General features: G+C 41.2%; 1 protein-coding gene across 4 annotated transcripts in view; it reads left to right on the top strand.

Annotated features, from left to right (window-relative positions):
• Nucleotides 1-17,976, top strand: part of LOC140194071 (chloride intracellular channel protein 5-like) — a 145,525-nt gene that overhangs the window by 45,360 nt on the left and 82,189 nt on the right. The window contains exon 1 of one of the 4 annotated variants that reach the window (XM_072251466.1): nt 14,323-14,653. The exons of the other annotated variants lie outside the window; for them this stretch is intronic. Coding sequence (XP_072107567.1) covers nt 14,591-14,653 — 63 coding nt within the window. The 5' untranslated portion in view covers nt 14,323-14,590. Of the gene's footprint in view, nt 1-14,322; nt 14,654-17,976 lie in introns of those variants that run through there. 4 annotated transcript variants of the gene reach the window in all.

Here is a 17,976-nt window from a genome sequence, read left to right as displayed (position 1 = left end):
CTCCCAAGTCCTGTTCCATCTCAGAACTTTGAATTCTCTCCCCATTTAAATAATAGTCTGCCCGTTTATTTCTTCTGCCAAAGTGCATAACCATACACTTTCCAACATTGTATTTCATTTGCCACTTCTTTGCCCATTCTTCCAATCTATCCAAGACTCTCTGTAGACTCTCCATTTCCTCAGCACTACTGGCCCCTCCACCTATCTTCGTATCATCAGCAAACTTAGCCACAAAGCCATCTATACCATAATCCAAACCATTGATGTACAATGTAAAAAGAAGCGGCCCCAACGCGGACCCCTGTGGGACACCACTGGTAACCGGCGGCCAACCAGAATAAGATCCCTTTATTCCCACTCTCTGTTTCCTGCCAATCAGCCAACGCTTTATCCATGTATGTAACTTTCCCGTACTTCCATGGGCTCTTGTTAAGTAGCCTCATGTGTGGCACCTTGTCAAAGGCCTTCTGAAAATCCAAATATACAACATCCACTGCATCTCCCTTGTCTAGCCTACTGGTAATTTCCTCAAAAAATTGTAATAGGTTTGTCAGGCAGGATTTTCCTTTAAGGAATCCATGCTGAGTTCTGCCTATCTTGTCATATGCCTCCAGGTACTCTGTAGCCTCATCCTTGACAATTGACTCCAACAACTTCCCAACCACCGATGTCAAGCTAACAGGTCTATAATTTCCTTTTTGCTTCCTTGCTCCCTTCTTAAATAGCGGAGTGACATTTGCAATCTTCCAGTCCTCCGGAACCACGCCAGAATCTATTGACTTTTGAAAGATCATCGCTAATGCCTCCGCGATCTCCACAGCTACTTCCTTCAGAACACGAGGGTGTATTCCATCTGGTCTGGGAGATTTATCCACCTTTAGACTATTCAGCTTCCTGAGTACTTTCTCTGTCGTAATTGTGACAGCACACACTTCTCTTCCCTGCCACCCTTGAGTGTCCGGTATACTGCTGATGTCTTCCACAGTGAAGACTGATGCAAGATACTCCTTCAGTTCCTCCTTATCTCCTTATCTCCCATTACAATTTCTCCAGCATAATTTTCTATCGGTCCTATATCTACTCTCACCTGTCCTTTACACTTTATATACTTGTAAAAGCTTTTAGTATCCTCTTTTTTATTATTTGCTAGCTTCCTTTCATAGTTAATCTTTTCCCTCTTAATGACCTTCTTAGTTTCCTTTTGTAAGCTTTGGCTTTGACTTCTCTTGTCAGCCACGGTTGCATCCTTTTTCCATTCGAAAATTTCTTCTTTATTGGAATATACCTGTCTTGCACCTTCCTCACTTCTCGCATAAACTCCAGCCACTGCTGCTGTGCCGTCCTTCCCGCCAGTGTTACTTTCCAGTCAACTTTGGCCAGTTCCTCTCTCATGCCACTGTAATTTCCTTTACTCCACTGGAATACCGACACATCGGATTTCGGCTTATCTTTTTCAAATTCCACAGTGAACTCAATCATGTTATGATCACTGCCTCCTAAGGGTTCCTTCACCGCAATCTCTCTAATCACCCCTGGTTCATTACACAATACCCAATCCAGTACAGCCGATCCCCTAGTGGGCTCAACAACAAGCTGTTCTAAAAAGCCATCTCGCAGACATTCTACAAATTCTCTCTCTTGAGATCCAGTGCTGACCTGATTTTCCCAATCCATTTGCATGTTAAAATCCCCCACAATTATCATAACACTGCCCTTTTGACAAGCCTTTTCTGTTTCCTGTTGTGATTTGTAGTCCACATCACTGCAGCTGTTTGGAGGCCTATAAATAACTGCCATCAGGGTCCTTTTACCCCTGAGATTTCTTAGCTCAACCTGTAAAGATTCTGCACCTTCCGATCCTATATCACCTCTTTCTAATGATTTAATATCATTTCTTACCAATAAAGCCATGCCTCCCCCTCTGCCTACCTTCCTGTCCTTCCGATACACCGTGTATCCTTGGACGTTCAGCTCCCAGAGACTTGCATCCTTTAGCCAGGTCTCAGTATTGACCCAGGAGCCTCAATCGCTGGACTCCTCAGCACTCTGGGATTCTGAGCTCCAGACTCGTCAACTGGGGGTGCTTGTACCTCCTGCCCACATGGAGTTCTGATCCTGCTGGGGACTCACTGACCAAGGGTGGGGGAGAGGTGGCAGCTCCAACCCTGGTCCTCGATGGTCTTCATCTACAGTCCTTGCTGGCCCTACATCCTTCCGTGGATATTCTTTGTCCATGTTGACGCCGGCCTTTGAAAGCAGAGCAGAGAAGTAGACTCAGTCCTGAGCTCTTCACTCCCCACGTTCCTGTCCCTGATCCCGAACCTGACCCCTAACTCCCCTTTCTGGCCCCAGCACCATCTCTCCAAAGCTCAAAGTAAGTCTGAGCCATGACTTTGATGAAGACTACAGTCTGCACCCTGTTCATTAGCCTTGCCCTTCCTATTGTTCAGCAATGACCATGAATAATTCGATTAAATACTCAAAACTTAATCCATGAAATAAATTACATTGAAGCATAAGAAATTGTAATTCAGGAAGTTATTGGTTTAATATTTGTAAAGATAAAGATGTTTTGTTTGTCCTAATGGCTTCATACATGGAATTTGACCTGGGACGTGTAGAATGCGAGTTGGCAGATAATTCCTCACTCTGTGATTGGTCCAAACTTGAGCTTTGACTGGAGCTAAAAATAGTTGGTGTATAAAAAGAGAAGAAAATGCAGCAGGCTCTCCTATTCCATTTCTGAGTTACTGGTTGACTTGTCATTTTATACCAGGGAATGCCAACCTATGGGACGTTGGATGATTAGAAGTGGCGCATTGCACCCCAGTGATAATAATAAAAAAGCCTGCTCATGCAAAAATTATTAACCAAAAACCGATTTGTAGAAAAAAAATCTATGACAGGAATTCAAGTAGCTTAGAGCTAGAAATGGGTTTTACTGAAAAAAATCTAAAACTTAGCAATTATTTTTAGTGATTTTATTATTCGCACATCTTTTGGCGAATGTTATCTTCTTTCACATTAATCTGTTTTCAATTTTAAAAAAATGTTCAATGAGTCAAACTAGGAAAGGACTTTTGTTCCATAACTGTTCAATGCACGTTTGATACTTCTTTGATCCTGAGGTGCCAGGCGTCTGCACCAGCGATGCGTCGCAGGTTGTTGCCAGTCAGTTTACAATTGACACTGGTGCGCTACGGAGTTGTGCTTTGTTCGTCCTTTGTGAACATCTGCAGTTTTGTACTTTTTTGAAAACTAAGCCTTGTTTTTACATTCAGTTACCCATCACAGTGCAAAAGAAAATGAGCAAAAGAAAAGCAGAGAGTAATAGTAAGCGTGAATTCAATGAACAGTGGGAAAATGAGTTCTTATTTATAGTGGGTCCATCAGGAAAACCATTGTGCATTGTTTGTGAAAACACTTTCTCACATAATAAAGACATGATCTTAATAGACTCTATAAAACACAACATCAGACTGAAATAGAAGGAAAATTGAAGCTAGTGCTTGGATCTGAATTACGGAAATAATATGTGATTAAGAAAAAGGAAGAAATCAAAAGAAAACAAAATATTTTTGTTAAAAGTCTCATTAGGGTAAGTAATGTTTATCTTGTTTTTATATTAAATCAACATATGTAAAAATGCTAAATATGTCTATATTAACATTTTTACAAGAATTGGATGGGGGTACAAGAGTTGTATGACTCATCTGAACTCCTGAGTGAAAAAATTAATGCATGGAATGTAAAAGGTTGGCCACCCCTGCTTTATATATTTACCTTAATTTCCATAGTAAAGCATTTTACTTTGGGACCTCAGTATCTTCACTGTGCCTCTAGAGGGCACCAGTACAAACGTGTAACAGCAAAATCGAGTACATTACTTCTCAATTGTATTTCTCAGAAGAAATTTATTTAGGGATGCAGCATGGAATGAGATAATAATTAGTTGATAGTCAAATTGGAGTTTTCAACTTTATTCCCAGGTTTAAAGATCAAGAAATAACTTTGACAGCATGAGCTCATTATTTATTGCAGTGTTCTCAAAACTGGAAGAAGAATAATTCTACAGTGAATCTATTAAATTTGTGAAAGACAAGATCTTGAATGATGAACAAAATTATGCCCTTGTACTTCACAGAAATTGCTATTTTGGTGAAAGAATCCTGAACATGAGGTTGAAATTTTGATGTAAGGGCTTTAATTATTTTTCTTTTGTGTGAGATCAAATCCCTGTTAAAACAGGAATGAAATTTTTGCTTGTACGGAAGTTTTCTGGTGGTTTCATTTCAAAGTCTACCCGAGTTCAAGTAAACCCATCTCGAGCTTCCATCCCAGAGTTTGTCATTGAAATTTCGGTTACAGTCGATACCTGTACCTGGCTGGAAGCCAGCGAAGTCTTTATTTGTCATATACGCTGGGAAAGCACTAGATCCTTTTTCATCTACTAGAGTTGCATTGACAATTTTGCAAAATGTTCTAGAACGCACATTTCTGAAAGACATTGAGAAAGATGTTACAAGTCATTGTTCCTCAGTTTTAATTCATGAATTCAGATTTAACCTTAGCTTCTTTGGTGATTTGTGCCATCTTTGCTGTTATGGTCAACAGAAAGGAATATGAGAAGTAGACCTAATCAGTGTCAATCTTTCAGTTAAAATTATCACCACAAATACGTGTTGCCTTCACCAGTTTCTTTCTATTTTTAAAAAAAATTATTGGTAAGGCCCTTCTGGCCCTTCAAGCTATGCCGCCCAGCAGCTCCCCAATTTAATCTGAGCCTAATCACAGAACAATTTACAATGACCAATTCATCTACCAACTGGTATTTCTTTGGACTGTGGGTGAAAATCGGAGCACCCGGAGGAAACCCGCGCAGTCATGGGGAGAACGTACAACCTCCTTACAGGCAGAGGGATAGGACTCAGGTCACCTTTGATGTAAAGCTTTGTGCTAACTACACTACCATGCCACCCCACCACACCACCGTGCTCAACCAGCTTTGATAACTAACATTAAGGTTTTAGATGGGTGTTGATTACCTTTATCATTAACTAATAATTGTATCACTATTTTGAAAACTGGTCTAGCGCACCCAAGAAAGCAAAAGAATTCAGATTCCTTTGGGGCAGCAGGCTGAGGGTAGCAGACACCAACAGAATCAACAAACTCAATGGTAAGGCCAGTGATGTTGTGGGGATGGAACTGGACTCTCTGATGGTGGTGTCTGAAAAGAAGATGCTGTCCAAGTTGCATGCCATCTTGGACAATGTCTCCCATCCACTACATAATGTACTGGGTGGGCACAGAAGTACATTCAGCCGGAGACTCATTCCAACGAGATGCAACACAGAGCGTCATAGGAAGTCATTCCTGCCTGTGGCCATCAAACTTTACAACTCCTCCCTTGGAGGGTCAGACACCCTGAGCCAATAGGCTGGTCCTGGACTTATTTCCTGGCATAATTTACATATTACTATTTAACTATTTATGGTGTTATTACTATTTAATTATTTATGGTGCAACTGTAACGAAAACCAATTTCCCCCGGGATCAATAAAGTATGACTATTAGTGACAATAGTGTGCAAGGGCAGCATGTAGATAATGAAAAGGTGTCAAGATTAGAATTGTTGACAGTTTTCACAGGTGGATTTAATTCAGCTTTCATAGAGTAGCTGTAAAACCTTGCTGTAATTGCTAAATAGTAGTTGTATAATTTTACTTGTTTCCCATCGCTGGATCAGTCTGACTAATTCCTATACCTGATTCAATCAGATAGCATGAAAAAGCAGGTCTCTTGGTTTGTGGTTGACTGGGGTCAGTTCTGGTACAACCTACTTCCAATCAGTTGAGTTCATCTTGCTTCCTTCCTTGACTTCCTTCCTGATTGGTGTATATAGTGGTCAGATTCACGTGTTCTGTATACACCTGCACAGCGCAAGATGTGAATGGACAGGAGGATGTGGGCGGTGAGGGGGGGGAGGGGTAAGTATTGTATGTAAAGGAGAACAGAAACTCATGGAAAATATCCAAAATGCTGGAGGAACTTGGCAGGTCAGGTAGTGTCTATGGAAAGGAATAAAGAGGCAATGATTTGGGCTGAGACCCTTCACCAGGACCCTCAGAAGCTCCAGAAACTGTTTGACATGTGCACCAAGAACCCAAAGATGTTTAAAAGGATGTGGAAGAGATTTGCCGGGATGTTAGCACCATACACAAAATGCTGGAGGAACCCTGCAGGCCAGGCAATGTCTATTGAAAAGAGTAAACATTCAACATCTCTGACTGAGACCCTTCATCTGGATTTATTAAGGATCTTGGTCCAAAATGTCGACTGTTTGCTTTTTCCCATAGCTGCTGCCTGGCCTGCTGAGTTTCTCCAGGTGTCCGTGTCTGTGTGTCTGTCAAGCACCTGCAGGTTTTTGTTTTGTCTTTGTGGTTTACCAGGATGTTGCCTGGGATGGAGCATTTTGATTATGAAGAAGGCCTAGAGAAAGCTAGATCTGTTCTCCATGGAACAGAGAGGAATAAGAAGGGCAATGAGTGAGGTATATAAAATTTTATGGGACATAGATAGGGTACAGCATAGGAAACAGTTCCTCATATCAGAAGTAAATAAAACTGTGTGACCGGATCCTGAATTATCGCTTATGAACTGTGCCTTTAAAAAGAGAGAGAGAGCTGTACAACACAAACACCTTGATATATGTGTGTGTGTGTGTGTGTGTGTGTATATATAATATATATATATATAGAGAGAGAGATATAGTCAGACTGACTGACTGATTCTGACTGCTCACAGTTTGTTTAGAATTTCTGCAAGAACACTGCCAGCTTCTGAGTTCTTACAGAGAGAGAAGGGAGGAGCTACTTGATGGACAGCTGGTGTTCAGCTGGTGAGATAGATTAGATTATGAGGACACTCAGTCCTTGTTTATTGTCATTTAGTAATGCACGCATTAAGAAATGATACAATGTTCCTCCAGTATGATATCACAGAAACACAAGACAGACCAAAACTAAAACTGACAAAAACCACATAATTATAACAAATAGTTAGAACAGTGCAAAGCAATACCATCATTTGATAAAGAGCAGACCATGGGCACAGTTAAAAAATAGTCTCAAAGTCCCGATAGCCTCATCATCTCATGCAGACAGTAGAAGGAAGAAAAACTCTCCCTGCCATGAACCTCCAGTGCTACAAACTTGCTGATGCAGCACCCTGGAAGCACCCGACCACAGCTGACTCTGAGTCCGTCCAAAAACTTTGAGCCTCCGACCAGCCCTTCAGCACTGAGCACTGTCTCTGCCGAGCGCTTCGACCCCGCCCCGGCCACCGGGCAACAAGCAAAGCCGAGGACTCGGGGCCTTCTCCTCCGGAGATTCTGGACCACACAATAGCAGCAGCAGCGAAACAGGCATTTCAGAAGTTTCACCAGATGTTCCTCCGTGCTTCTCACGTCTGCCTCCATCAAATTGGGATTGTGCACAGCACCCTACTTGACAGATAACAGATATTCATCACCGGAGTGTCCGCTGTGCACTGTGTTGCGCCGCCATCTTCTCTAATATAACTAGAAGGTCAGCTGGTAGACAGACAGACTCATGATTCTGGACACTGGATGAGCTTTGTTGTGCCCACAGAAAGGTGGGTTTTTGGAGCCTTGATCAGGAGAATCGATCAGTGGCTCTCGCAGTGTGGAAAAAGGTGTGACCATTGGGAAGTTATTAGTGTCCAACCCTCGCCTGGGTTGATAACTCCACCACATAAAACGGTCCCCTTGTTGTGGTCACATTCGGTGACTTCTAAAGGATTTCGGAGGACAACGGGAAGAATCGACGGCATTGGCTTACTCGAACAACCACAATACCTCTCTCTCTCCATCACTACTCAACTGAATACCACAAATTGAACTGAACTTTACTCATCATCGTAAGACTGTATCCATTTACCCCTAGGCTTGAAGAAGCTTGGTTTTTATATTTCCACACTTAAATCTTTGCTAACCTGTTTGATTTATCTGATTTTATATTACTGTGTTGTGTGGTTACTAATAAATACCATTAGTTAACAACAATACCGGACTCCAAGGTGTTTTCCATTTCTGCTGGTTCTTTAACCCGTCACGGGGTACGTGACAACTGGAAAACACATGTTTTTGGGTCAGGGAGAGCAGATTTATAGAGTGGATATGAAAGGGGAACTTCACCCTGAGAATGGAGAGTACCTGGAATTCACTGCCTGAGAGAGTAGTTGAAGCTGGTTCTCTGACACCACTAAAGCATCCAGATGAGCACTTGAAATGCTTAGACATAGTGTTATGGATCAAATGCTGGGTGATGGGATTAATACAGAGGAGATTACACTATGCAAATCATGTTTTTTGTCCCAATTAGTTTGAATTAATTATTTGGATCAATTCTACTTGCATATTGCATTTTAAAAGTTGGAAGTGGAAAATACTGATCATATTCCTGCAGAATATGAAAGGAGTGCTGGTATTTGTAACCAAGATATGGCCTATACCACTATGTTTCTGAATTTCTGGATTTTTGTGCCTTGCCTGCTGCTATGGTCTTACATTGCTGTTTTTTGGTGCTTCTACTGTGTCGATACAGTACAGGTCATCTATATACTACTAAAACTCTCATGCTCTGTCTGTTTATGACCTCCAATTAGTGCAAAAGGTGCAATACAGCGCCACTTTTTTTTGGCTAAATCAAATTAAAATGCGCTAACTTACAGAATGCAGGCAAAGTTCAGGTTTATATATTCGTATAAAATTCGCCAAAAATCAAAGGCTGCCTTTCACCCGAGAGCCAATCGGCCATCATGGAAATCTGGACGCAACAGCCTGACGCATGCGCACTGCCAGCCTCAGCAGCGACACCTACCAGAGAAAAAAGGCAGGGCAGCTCTATTTCAAGGGCACAAAATAATTTGCAGATGCTGGAGTCAAAGCAACACTCACAATACGCTGGAGGAACTCAGCAGGTCAGGCAGCATCTGTGGAAAAGAACAGTCAATGTTTTGGGCCGGAACCCTTCGTCAGGACTGAAGAGGGAGGAGGCAGGGGCCCTATAAAGAAGGTGGAGTGAGGCTGGTAGGCGCCAGGTTAAAAACCAGTGAGGGGAAGGATCAAGGGGTGGGGGAGGGGAAGCAGGGAGGGGATAGGCAGGAAAGGTGAAGAAGGAATAGGGGAAAACACAATGGGTAGTAGAAGGAAGCGGAACCGTGAGGGAGGTGGTAGGCAGCTGGGGAAGGAGGCAGAGTGAAACTTGGATGGTGGAAGGGAGGGGAGGGATTTCGAGGGGTCATGTTCTGCTAATCACCATCAGCATGTGCAGGATTGGGACAGGTCTAACTGCCACCCATCAATAAGAGATAATTAAATCTTATTGTAATGACGTACTTCGAGACACCCATAAAACCCTTTGCTGCAGTCAAAGGACAGCGGTGACTATATCACGTCCATTTAGGAGAGCGCCAACCACTTCATCCAGAATAATCAGCATCCTTTAGTGTTAGTGCTTCATATCTTCTATCCAGCATTATGGTAAAAAAAAATGGTCAACCTAATTATGCCGCATGGAAAGGGAATGGGGTCATTATGGACAAGAGATGATGCCAGACGTCATCGGGAAACGGCAAGGAGAGGGATAGAACAAGAAACGGATGAGGTCAGGGCCGCACGACTCCAGGATCAAAGAGTCAGGACAAAAAATGAGTGAAGAAGAGACAGAGGAGGAGAGGCATGCACGTCTCCAGAATCAGAGACAAACAACAAACAGCAGAAGAGCTGAAGAGACGGGGGATGAAAGGGCTGCACGTCTCCAGGATGACAACGAGAGGCACGAGGGTGGCAGATAAACCAGAAATGATGCCATCAAAACCCCGTTGTCTAATCAGTTATAAATCTGATGCAGTTTTTCAATCTGAAACGTGGTCAGTTCCGTCCACTCCTCCCACAGATACTGAGTTTCTTTAGCAGGTTATTTACTGCTCTTGATTTCAGAATCTGTAGTCTCTTGTGCTTCCTTTACTACTCCATGTCATAAGTCTCAAACTTGTTCAGGGCCTGTCTATCATGTGCAAGCAACTCCAAAATGCAGTGTGAACTCAAATGTAGAGAGTAGTATTAAAGTCTCGGACAACAATGCATCAAATTGGACTAGGTAATGGAAGCAGTGTTCATTTTCTGTATTGATAGAAGAATGACCATAGCAGAGTTACCGTCTGTTTTAAATGCCATCTGTTTCTTTTTTGGATCTGTACCTATAATATTGAGTTAGTATAAAACGGAGCTCTATATTTCACTTTTTTCATAGCTGAAAATTCCACTCATGATGTTTGTGTAATTAGATTTCTTTCTGGGTATTTGTAGAAGGCTTTCAGGGTGTATATAAATGAATGAGGTTTCCATTTCTGTAATATCTTGTGCTATCTCAAACAGCTATTTAACCTGGCTCAGTAAAGTGGCAATGTGAAGAGAACCCTTTGCCTTTATGCCCTTTCTCTCTTCCCTTAGACAACACTTCTAAGGTAGCTGTATTATAACGATTACAGGCCAAGCCTTTGTTATATTCTCGAGACTTTGCTCAAAAGTTCAGGTTCATTGCATGTCCTAGTGGAATTTGAACTTGTGATCTCGGGGCCAATTGTTCAGTAAGTGTTATTTACTTTTTCCAAATCTTGGCAGACTCAGTTTTTGAACTTAAAGGAAAACCTTTGAAATTATGTTAAAATCAATTTTTTTAACCAGTTATGTAAAATTCTGATTTGAAATTCTAAAAGCCATATTTTAATTTTAATAAAAATGCTTTGGTTAGCTTCTCATGGACCCAGTCTTCAAAATACACTGTACTAGGAAATAACTTAATGTTGGAAAAGAGCAGAAAAGCTGGAAGTGGAATGTGTGAAACGTTTGTTAGAGCTCTTGAATTAGATTGCACATTCTCTTTGTGAGAGGAGCTAGAGAGTGATAGTAGATGGTTTCCTCTTTGACTTGAGGCCTGTCACAGGGAGGTGGCGTGCTGCAGTGGTCAGTGCTGGTCCTTTGTTGTTTGTCAACAATATCAATGATCTGGATGATAATGTGGTTAACTGGATCAGCAAATTTGTGGATGACACCAAGATTGGGGGTATAGTGGAAAATGAAGAAGGCTCTCAGAGCTTGCAGCAAGATCTGGACCAGCTGTGAAAATGGGCTGAAAAATGGCAGATGGAATAATTTAATGCAGACAAGTGTAAGGTGTTGCACTTTGGTAGGACCAACCAGGGTTAAGTCTTACACAATGAATGGCATTGTGAATTCAGATCCATAAATCATTGAAAGTGGTGTGACAGGTAGATAGGATCGTAAAGAAAGATTTTGAAACATAGGTGTTCATAAATTAGAGTACTGAGTACAGGAGATGGGATGTTATGTTGAAGTTGTATAAGATGTTGGTGAGGCCTAATTTGGAGTATTGTGTGCAGTTTTGGTCTCCTACCTACAAGAAAGAAATAAATGAGGTTGAACAAGTACAGAGAACATTTACTAGGGTATTTCTGGGTCTAGAGGACCTGAGTTATCAGGAAAGATTGAATAGGTTAGTACATTATTCCTTGGAATGTAGAAGGTTGTGAGGAGATTTGATAGGATGTATACAAAATTGAGTGGTATAGATAGTAGAAAAAGTCTGCTTGCGTTTACCCTGAGGTTGGGCGGGGCTAAAACTAGAGGTCATGGGTTAAGAATTTAAGGGGTACATGGGTGGGGGAGGGACTTCTTCACTTAGAGGATTGTGAGAGTTTGGGACGAGCTGCCAGCGCATGTGGTGCATGCGAGATCCATTTCAATGTTTGAGAGGAGTTTGGATGGGTACATGGAATGTAGGGGTATGGAAGACTATGGTCTGGGTGCAGGTCGACGGGAGCAGGCAATTTAAATGTTTCAGCATGAACTAGCTGGGCCGAAGGGTCTTTCTGTGCTGTTTTTCTATGACTCGAAATGTCCTTCCACATTTATCCTTGTAACTCGTATACGGTGTGCCAGCTGCTCATAGTCATCAGAATGTGTACTGTATTTCATGGCATAAGCCGATTACTTTTCTCAGGCTCAGTTTATGTATTTACTTATAGCCTGCTTCCTGATGGAGTTCAAACGTGGAGTTGACCCATTAACAATTGTCAGATTTCCTGTGGATATTGATAAATAGATTTTACTGCCGTGTGAGCAAACTGAGTTATTACAGATATTCATTGTTGACCTCCCAGCACTTAGAATTAGACATGGTGGCCCTGTATCGAGGCTCCTTTCAGTAGCATGTGCTCCTGACATTTATGATGCCCCTAGTGTACACATGTTGTGGTTGGTGGAACCAGTGAAGCATAAAGTGTATATTTTGTGATGTGATTGATGCTGGTTTGTTCCCTTGTCTCAAAGATGCAGCTGGAACAGCTGAAGCGCTGTACAACTGAATGAAATAGGATCAAAATCTGTTTTAATATCACCTGTATGTGCTGTGAAGTTTGTGAACTTTGCGGCAGCAGTACAATGAACTGCATGATGAATGTCGGAAAAAAAACCTGTATATAAATATAAAATTAAAATAAGTAGTGTAAAAAATAGAATTGTTTAAATAAAGTAGTGTTCATGGGTTCAATGTGAACACGAAATCGGATGGCAGAGGGGAAGAAGCTGTTACTGAATCGCTGAGTGTGTGCCTTCAGGCTTCTGTACCTCCTACCTAGAACCCTCCAATCCAAAATGGGGAATCCTCCCTGTCCCTCTTTCCTCTCCATCACACCACCCCCCCATTACTATAACAAGCTTGCATTTCAGTAGTGCCCATCATGATCTCTGAATCTTGCACAGCATATTGCAGACAGTGAAGTACTTTAGGCAAGCACTTAAGTCACTATGCTGAGGATGAGACTTTCAGCAAATAATTCAATGCAGTGTTTCGATGAAATATTCATTTGTTTTCTCACTTAGCGCTGCACAGTCAAGATCAAAACGGACATTAACATTACCAGGTGAAACAGTTTTCATTGCTATATTATTTATAGAAAATAAATCCAGGCAGTTTTATGAATTGTTCATTTTATTTGAACCTTGAGAGTGATTTTAAATGCTAAAGCTATTTATTCCAATACTTTCTTGCCAGTCTCAACCATAAACATCCGTCTGCTGAATTTTTAAGGAGATGATGAGCTTCCACTGGTATGAAAAAACATTGTGTGAGAAATGTGATTTAATTGTGGCTTTCCTGTGCTGGACTTGCCCGTATCTGCTACCTGTTGTAGGCTTTTCCATTATTAGACATTGCTGTTTCCATACCAGGCTGTGATGCAACCAGTCAGGATACTCTCCACTGTGCACCTATAGAAGTTTGTCAAAGTTATGGATGATATGCTGAATCTGTGAAAACTTGTAGGAAAGTCAAGGTGCTGTTATGTATTCTTTGTGGCACTTGTGTGCTGGTCCTGGGACAGATCCTCTGATAAGATAACACCAAGGAATTTAAAGTTACTGACCCTCTTCTCCCCAACCTCCTAGTGAGGACTGGATCGTAGATCTCTGGTTTCTTCCTCCTGTAGTAAATTTGGCTCCTTTGGTTTTGCTGATGTTAACTGAGAGGTGGTTGTGGCTGTATTGAACCCAGTTACAAGCCTAAACCCAAACCATCTACACCTGAGCTGATTTCTGCTCTTTTAAGTTTTTTTTATTCAGGTGTGAAGATGCTATATTATAAGAATTGGATGCCCTAAAGAAACAATGGTTCCCACAAATTTAAAAGTAGAACCAGCATCAACACAACCTACGTACTGCTGAATTTGTAAGATTCAGGCAGGTTATTTTTAAGGTGTCAAACAAATGAGATGCATATCTAGTTTCAGTCCGAGAACTTAGTGTGTAATTTACTGAGAGCAAAACCACTGAAATTGCCTCAGGGTGATCTCACTACATCCGACACAGACACAGATAGATAGACACACACACACACACACACACACACACACACACACCCTTCCTCCACAAAGATTAATCTACCTATAGATGTATTTTGTCAGATGCCTGGCTCTCAGGCTGCATGTTAGCTTTCCTGTCAGTGAAAGAGTCCGAACAGCTAAACATCTGTTTACAGAGATTAATCTGTGTGTTTGACATTATGGCCACATTATTCAAGCGTTGCAGGTTCCTGCCTGAGCTTAATAGAAAATAAATAAAAGGAGATCAGTGTTTGCTGACGGAGGCTGGCTCCACCCTCTGTGTGCAACCCAGCCTCTTTCCACTCAGTACTATTTTCGGCTGCTTTGCTATCTCACTTACAAAACATACAATTAATAGAAGTTGTTGGAGAGGAGCTCTACACGAAAGGAAAAGAAACTGTCCTTGTTCCCGTCTGAGGACCAATACACCTATAAACTGATTTTAAACTTCTGGTTTTTGCTTTGGGTGTCAGAGATACATTGAGTGTGACTCAATGGTCTTTGGAACTTGCTGGAACTGTCCCGGAGGGGGAATGTATTTATGGTTCCAAGTGGATTATTGAAGCCCTGAGGTGAGGATCAGAGGACCGAGAACCACTTTGACATGGCAGCTCTGGCTCCTGTCAATGGTTTAGACACAGATCCTGAAATAGAACTGTTTGTCAAGGTAAGGTACTTTTTAAAATTCAGGCCTTCTGCAAGCAAGGGGAAGGGGACTTTGCCGGTAGTTATGAGCTTGTTTAAGGAACAAGGATTGATGTATACTTAGTTTAAATACACCAGAGTTTTTATAAGCTTCCCGTGATTATTTCGGTTATGAGGCAATGAATGTTGACTAAAGCTACCCACACAAAATGCTGCTGGAACTCGGCAGGTCAGGTAGCTTCTATAGAAACGAATAAACAGTTGACGTTTCTGGCTAAGACCCTTCTTCAGGACTGGAAAGGGGGATGGGTGGGGAGGAAGGTACCTGAAGAAAAAAGTTGGGGAAGGGGAAGGAGTATAGGTAGGTGATAGGTGAAGCCAGGTGGGTGGGAAAGGTAAAGAGCTGGAGATGAAGGAATCTGATAGGAGAGAAGAGTGGATCATAGGAGGGGACCCAGGAGGAGGTGATGGGCAGGTGAAAAGAGGTAAGAGAACAGAGTCGGGAATAGAAGAGGGGAAGGGAAATTAATATTCATGCCATCAGGTTGGAGGCTACTCAGAAGAAATATAAAGTGTTGCTCCTCCACCCCAAGGATGGTCTCATCGTGGCACAAGAGGAGGCCACGGACTGACGTGTTGGAATGGGAATCGGAATTAAAATGTTTGGCCACCGCGAGGTTGTTTACTGAAGTTTGTATAGCAGGTGTGTTCACCAAAGCATTTTTTTGAACTGCTTTTGAATGACTATTTGGAGGAGGAGGGTAAAGAATTGTGAGTTCGTGCTATTATGATGTTTAAAGGCACCAAGTGTATCAGAATCATTGATTCCATCTCAACTGCAATGTGATCATCTGGGCAGTGCATAATGTCATCACTCCAGATAGGTGGAAAAACCCTTTGGTTATCTGTGGTACTGGAAAATTTATGTATTTCTGATTCCTTTCAGAATAGATTGAATCAATGACAAGTCGTACAGCCTTGTTTGGCCGAAGTTATATTTGTAACATTTCAGTGCTGTCAAGAATATATTTGCAATGTTCAGTTATTGTAATTGAGTCAAATCCAGATGCACCGAATTACTTCAGGCAGTAGTTATCGAGAGAAATAAACAACTATGTCATGTTGTCCTTAGTGAATACTTTAAACTTTGTGGTTTCTCTCGCTCAGATCTCAAATGCTATCATTGATAATTAATTATGCATGCCGAATGCTATGAGCCAGAACTTCAAAGATCTTTTTTCAAAATAATGAAAACAATTTTATTCTGTTCTTCCATTGTTCCACTTCTTATTTCTAATTTGCCTTAGTTAACTGTTTGCTGGTGTTGTCATGAGAACCACTTATGAGATTAATCTTGCACATTGTCATTTTAGCAAAAAGCTTTATTATATCCTGACAAATCAAACTACAAAGTGAACAATTTTAAAACTACTTATCAAAGTAAGTGGCATTCATAATCATTTTTTTGTGGTTGAACTTGGGTTTGGTACCCTACACACACAGCTGGGCAATTCCCATGTTTTCTGGCCTGTTCTTAGCAAGCTGATCTTTGTCAAGATTAAGTAAAAGTGTTTTTAGAGTATTGGCATACTTTGTGATCGACGCCAATTCACCATGAAACAGCAGCAGAAAAACAGTTGATGCTGAACTAATAGGTGACACAGACCACAAATTGTCCCAAGACTGTAATTAGATGGTTCCTTAAGTGATCAAATCATCAGACTGGATAGATTTTTCAGTAGTTCAGAACAGCTCTGTGACTGTTGCTTATATCAGAGAACGGAGTTTTGAATCGGGAAATGTAAAATGTTGAACTGCAAACCTGCATAAAATAGTGAAGAATATTTAACTGTAAAGATGGGCCATTATTTCAAACTTGACCAACTATAGTGAAAGAACAGTGGTAGGTGAAGTCCTGGGAAGCTGGATATACATGATGATTACTAACAATTATTAAATGTGTATTCACGGGTAATACTGAGAAGAAGTAAAGAATACAAATCTGACATTAGAAATTTTATTGAAATTCCTAGTTATCTATCTAAATGAATTTGCACTGAGATTCAGGATAAGAGTGTTTTTAGAATGATGTATTAGAATTGGTAGCAAACTTTCATCCCTGCAGGTGAATTTCTTCATCCTGTTGATCTATAGGTCTGATGGTTATCTGTTGACAACAAGAAGAGATATAGAAATTGGGTACAGTAGAGCTGCATTTTTTTCCTCAAGCTTTCTTTGTACAGGTAGCTTATTGGCTTTTGCATGTTCATATAGAAGTGACCTTCAATGGCGGCAACTAGCAAGGAACCAGGCACCACCCAGAAGTAAAAATTTCTACGGGGAGAAAAACAGATTTGAAAGAAGCTACGGAAAGATTCAACAGAAGCTACAGAAAGTTGTGAAATTAGTTAGCTCTATCTTGGGTACTAGTCTCCATCGTATCCAAGACACCTTCAAAGAGCAATGCCTCAGAAAGACGGCATCCATTATTAAGGACCCCCATTGCGTAGCACGTGCCCTCTTCTCCTTGATACTGGCAGGAAGGAGGCACTGAAGCCTGAAGGTGCACTCTCAGCAATTCAGGAACAGCTTCTTCCCCTCTGCCATTCAATTCGGAAATGGACATTGAACCAATGAAAACTACCTCACTTTATTTTAATATATACTATTTCTGTTTTTGCACTATTTTTAATCTATTTAATTTAAATGTGTAATTGAATTGCTTATTTTTTTTCTTTCTGTATGATTGTGCATTGAAATGTGTTGCTGAGTTAACAAATTTCACAACCTATGCTGGTGATGATGAGTGGGATTTTGATTCTGAGATCTGTTTCTGTTCAGACCCCTAGAGGTGCAGTGCAGTTCGGTTTGTATGAACATCACTTCCCTGTAGGCAAGCTGTTTTTATATCATTTCCTGCGTGGATTTTTTTTTGTTGAATTTGAGGTACACGATGGAAAGACACGCATCTCCATCCTCTGACCAGCACACACAAAATGTTGGAGGAACTTTGCAGGCTAGGCAGAATTTATGGAAAAGAGTACAGTTGACATTTCAGGTCGAGACCCTTCAGCATCTCCACCCTCTCTCTATCTGCCTCTGAAACAGCAAACTCTCGTTTTACAAGCAGGAATACTTATTTAAAAACCCAGAAGAGAGCTTCCATCTCAGGTGATTTTTGAGAAAGTGTTTAACTCACTGCATTGCTTTGTACGTACACACTGCGAGGGAAGTTAAGTTTCCACGAAGAAAACAATTGCTTTTCTGTTTCTTTTAATGTAATGTTGTTGAAATGTACGATATTCAAATTAATCTGTATCAGGAAAATCCCAGCTTTGTTTATTT

This window comes from Mobula birostris, chromosome 2 (genome assembly GCF_030028105.1).
Source record: "Mobula birostris isolate sMobBir1 chromosome 2, sMobBir1.hap1, whole genome shotgun sequence".
NCBI classification, from domain to species: Eukaryota; Metazoa; Chordata; class Chondrichthyes; order Myliobatiformes; family Myliobatidae; genus Mobula; species Mobula birostris.
The sequence above is the reverse complement of the archived record's forward strand: the minus strand, read 5'-3'. Positions and strand labels throughout refer to the sequence as shown.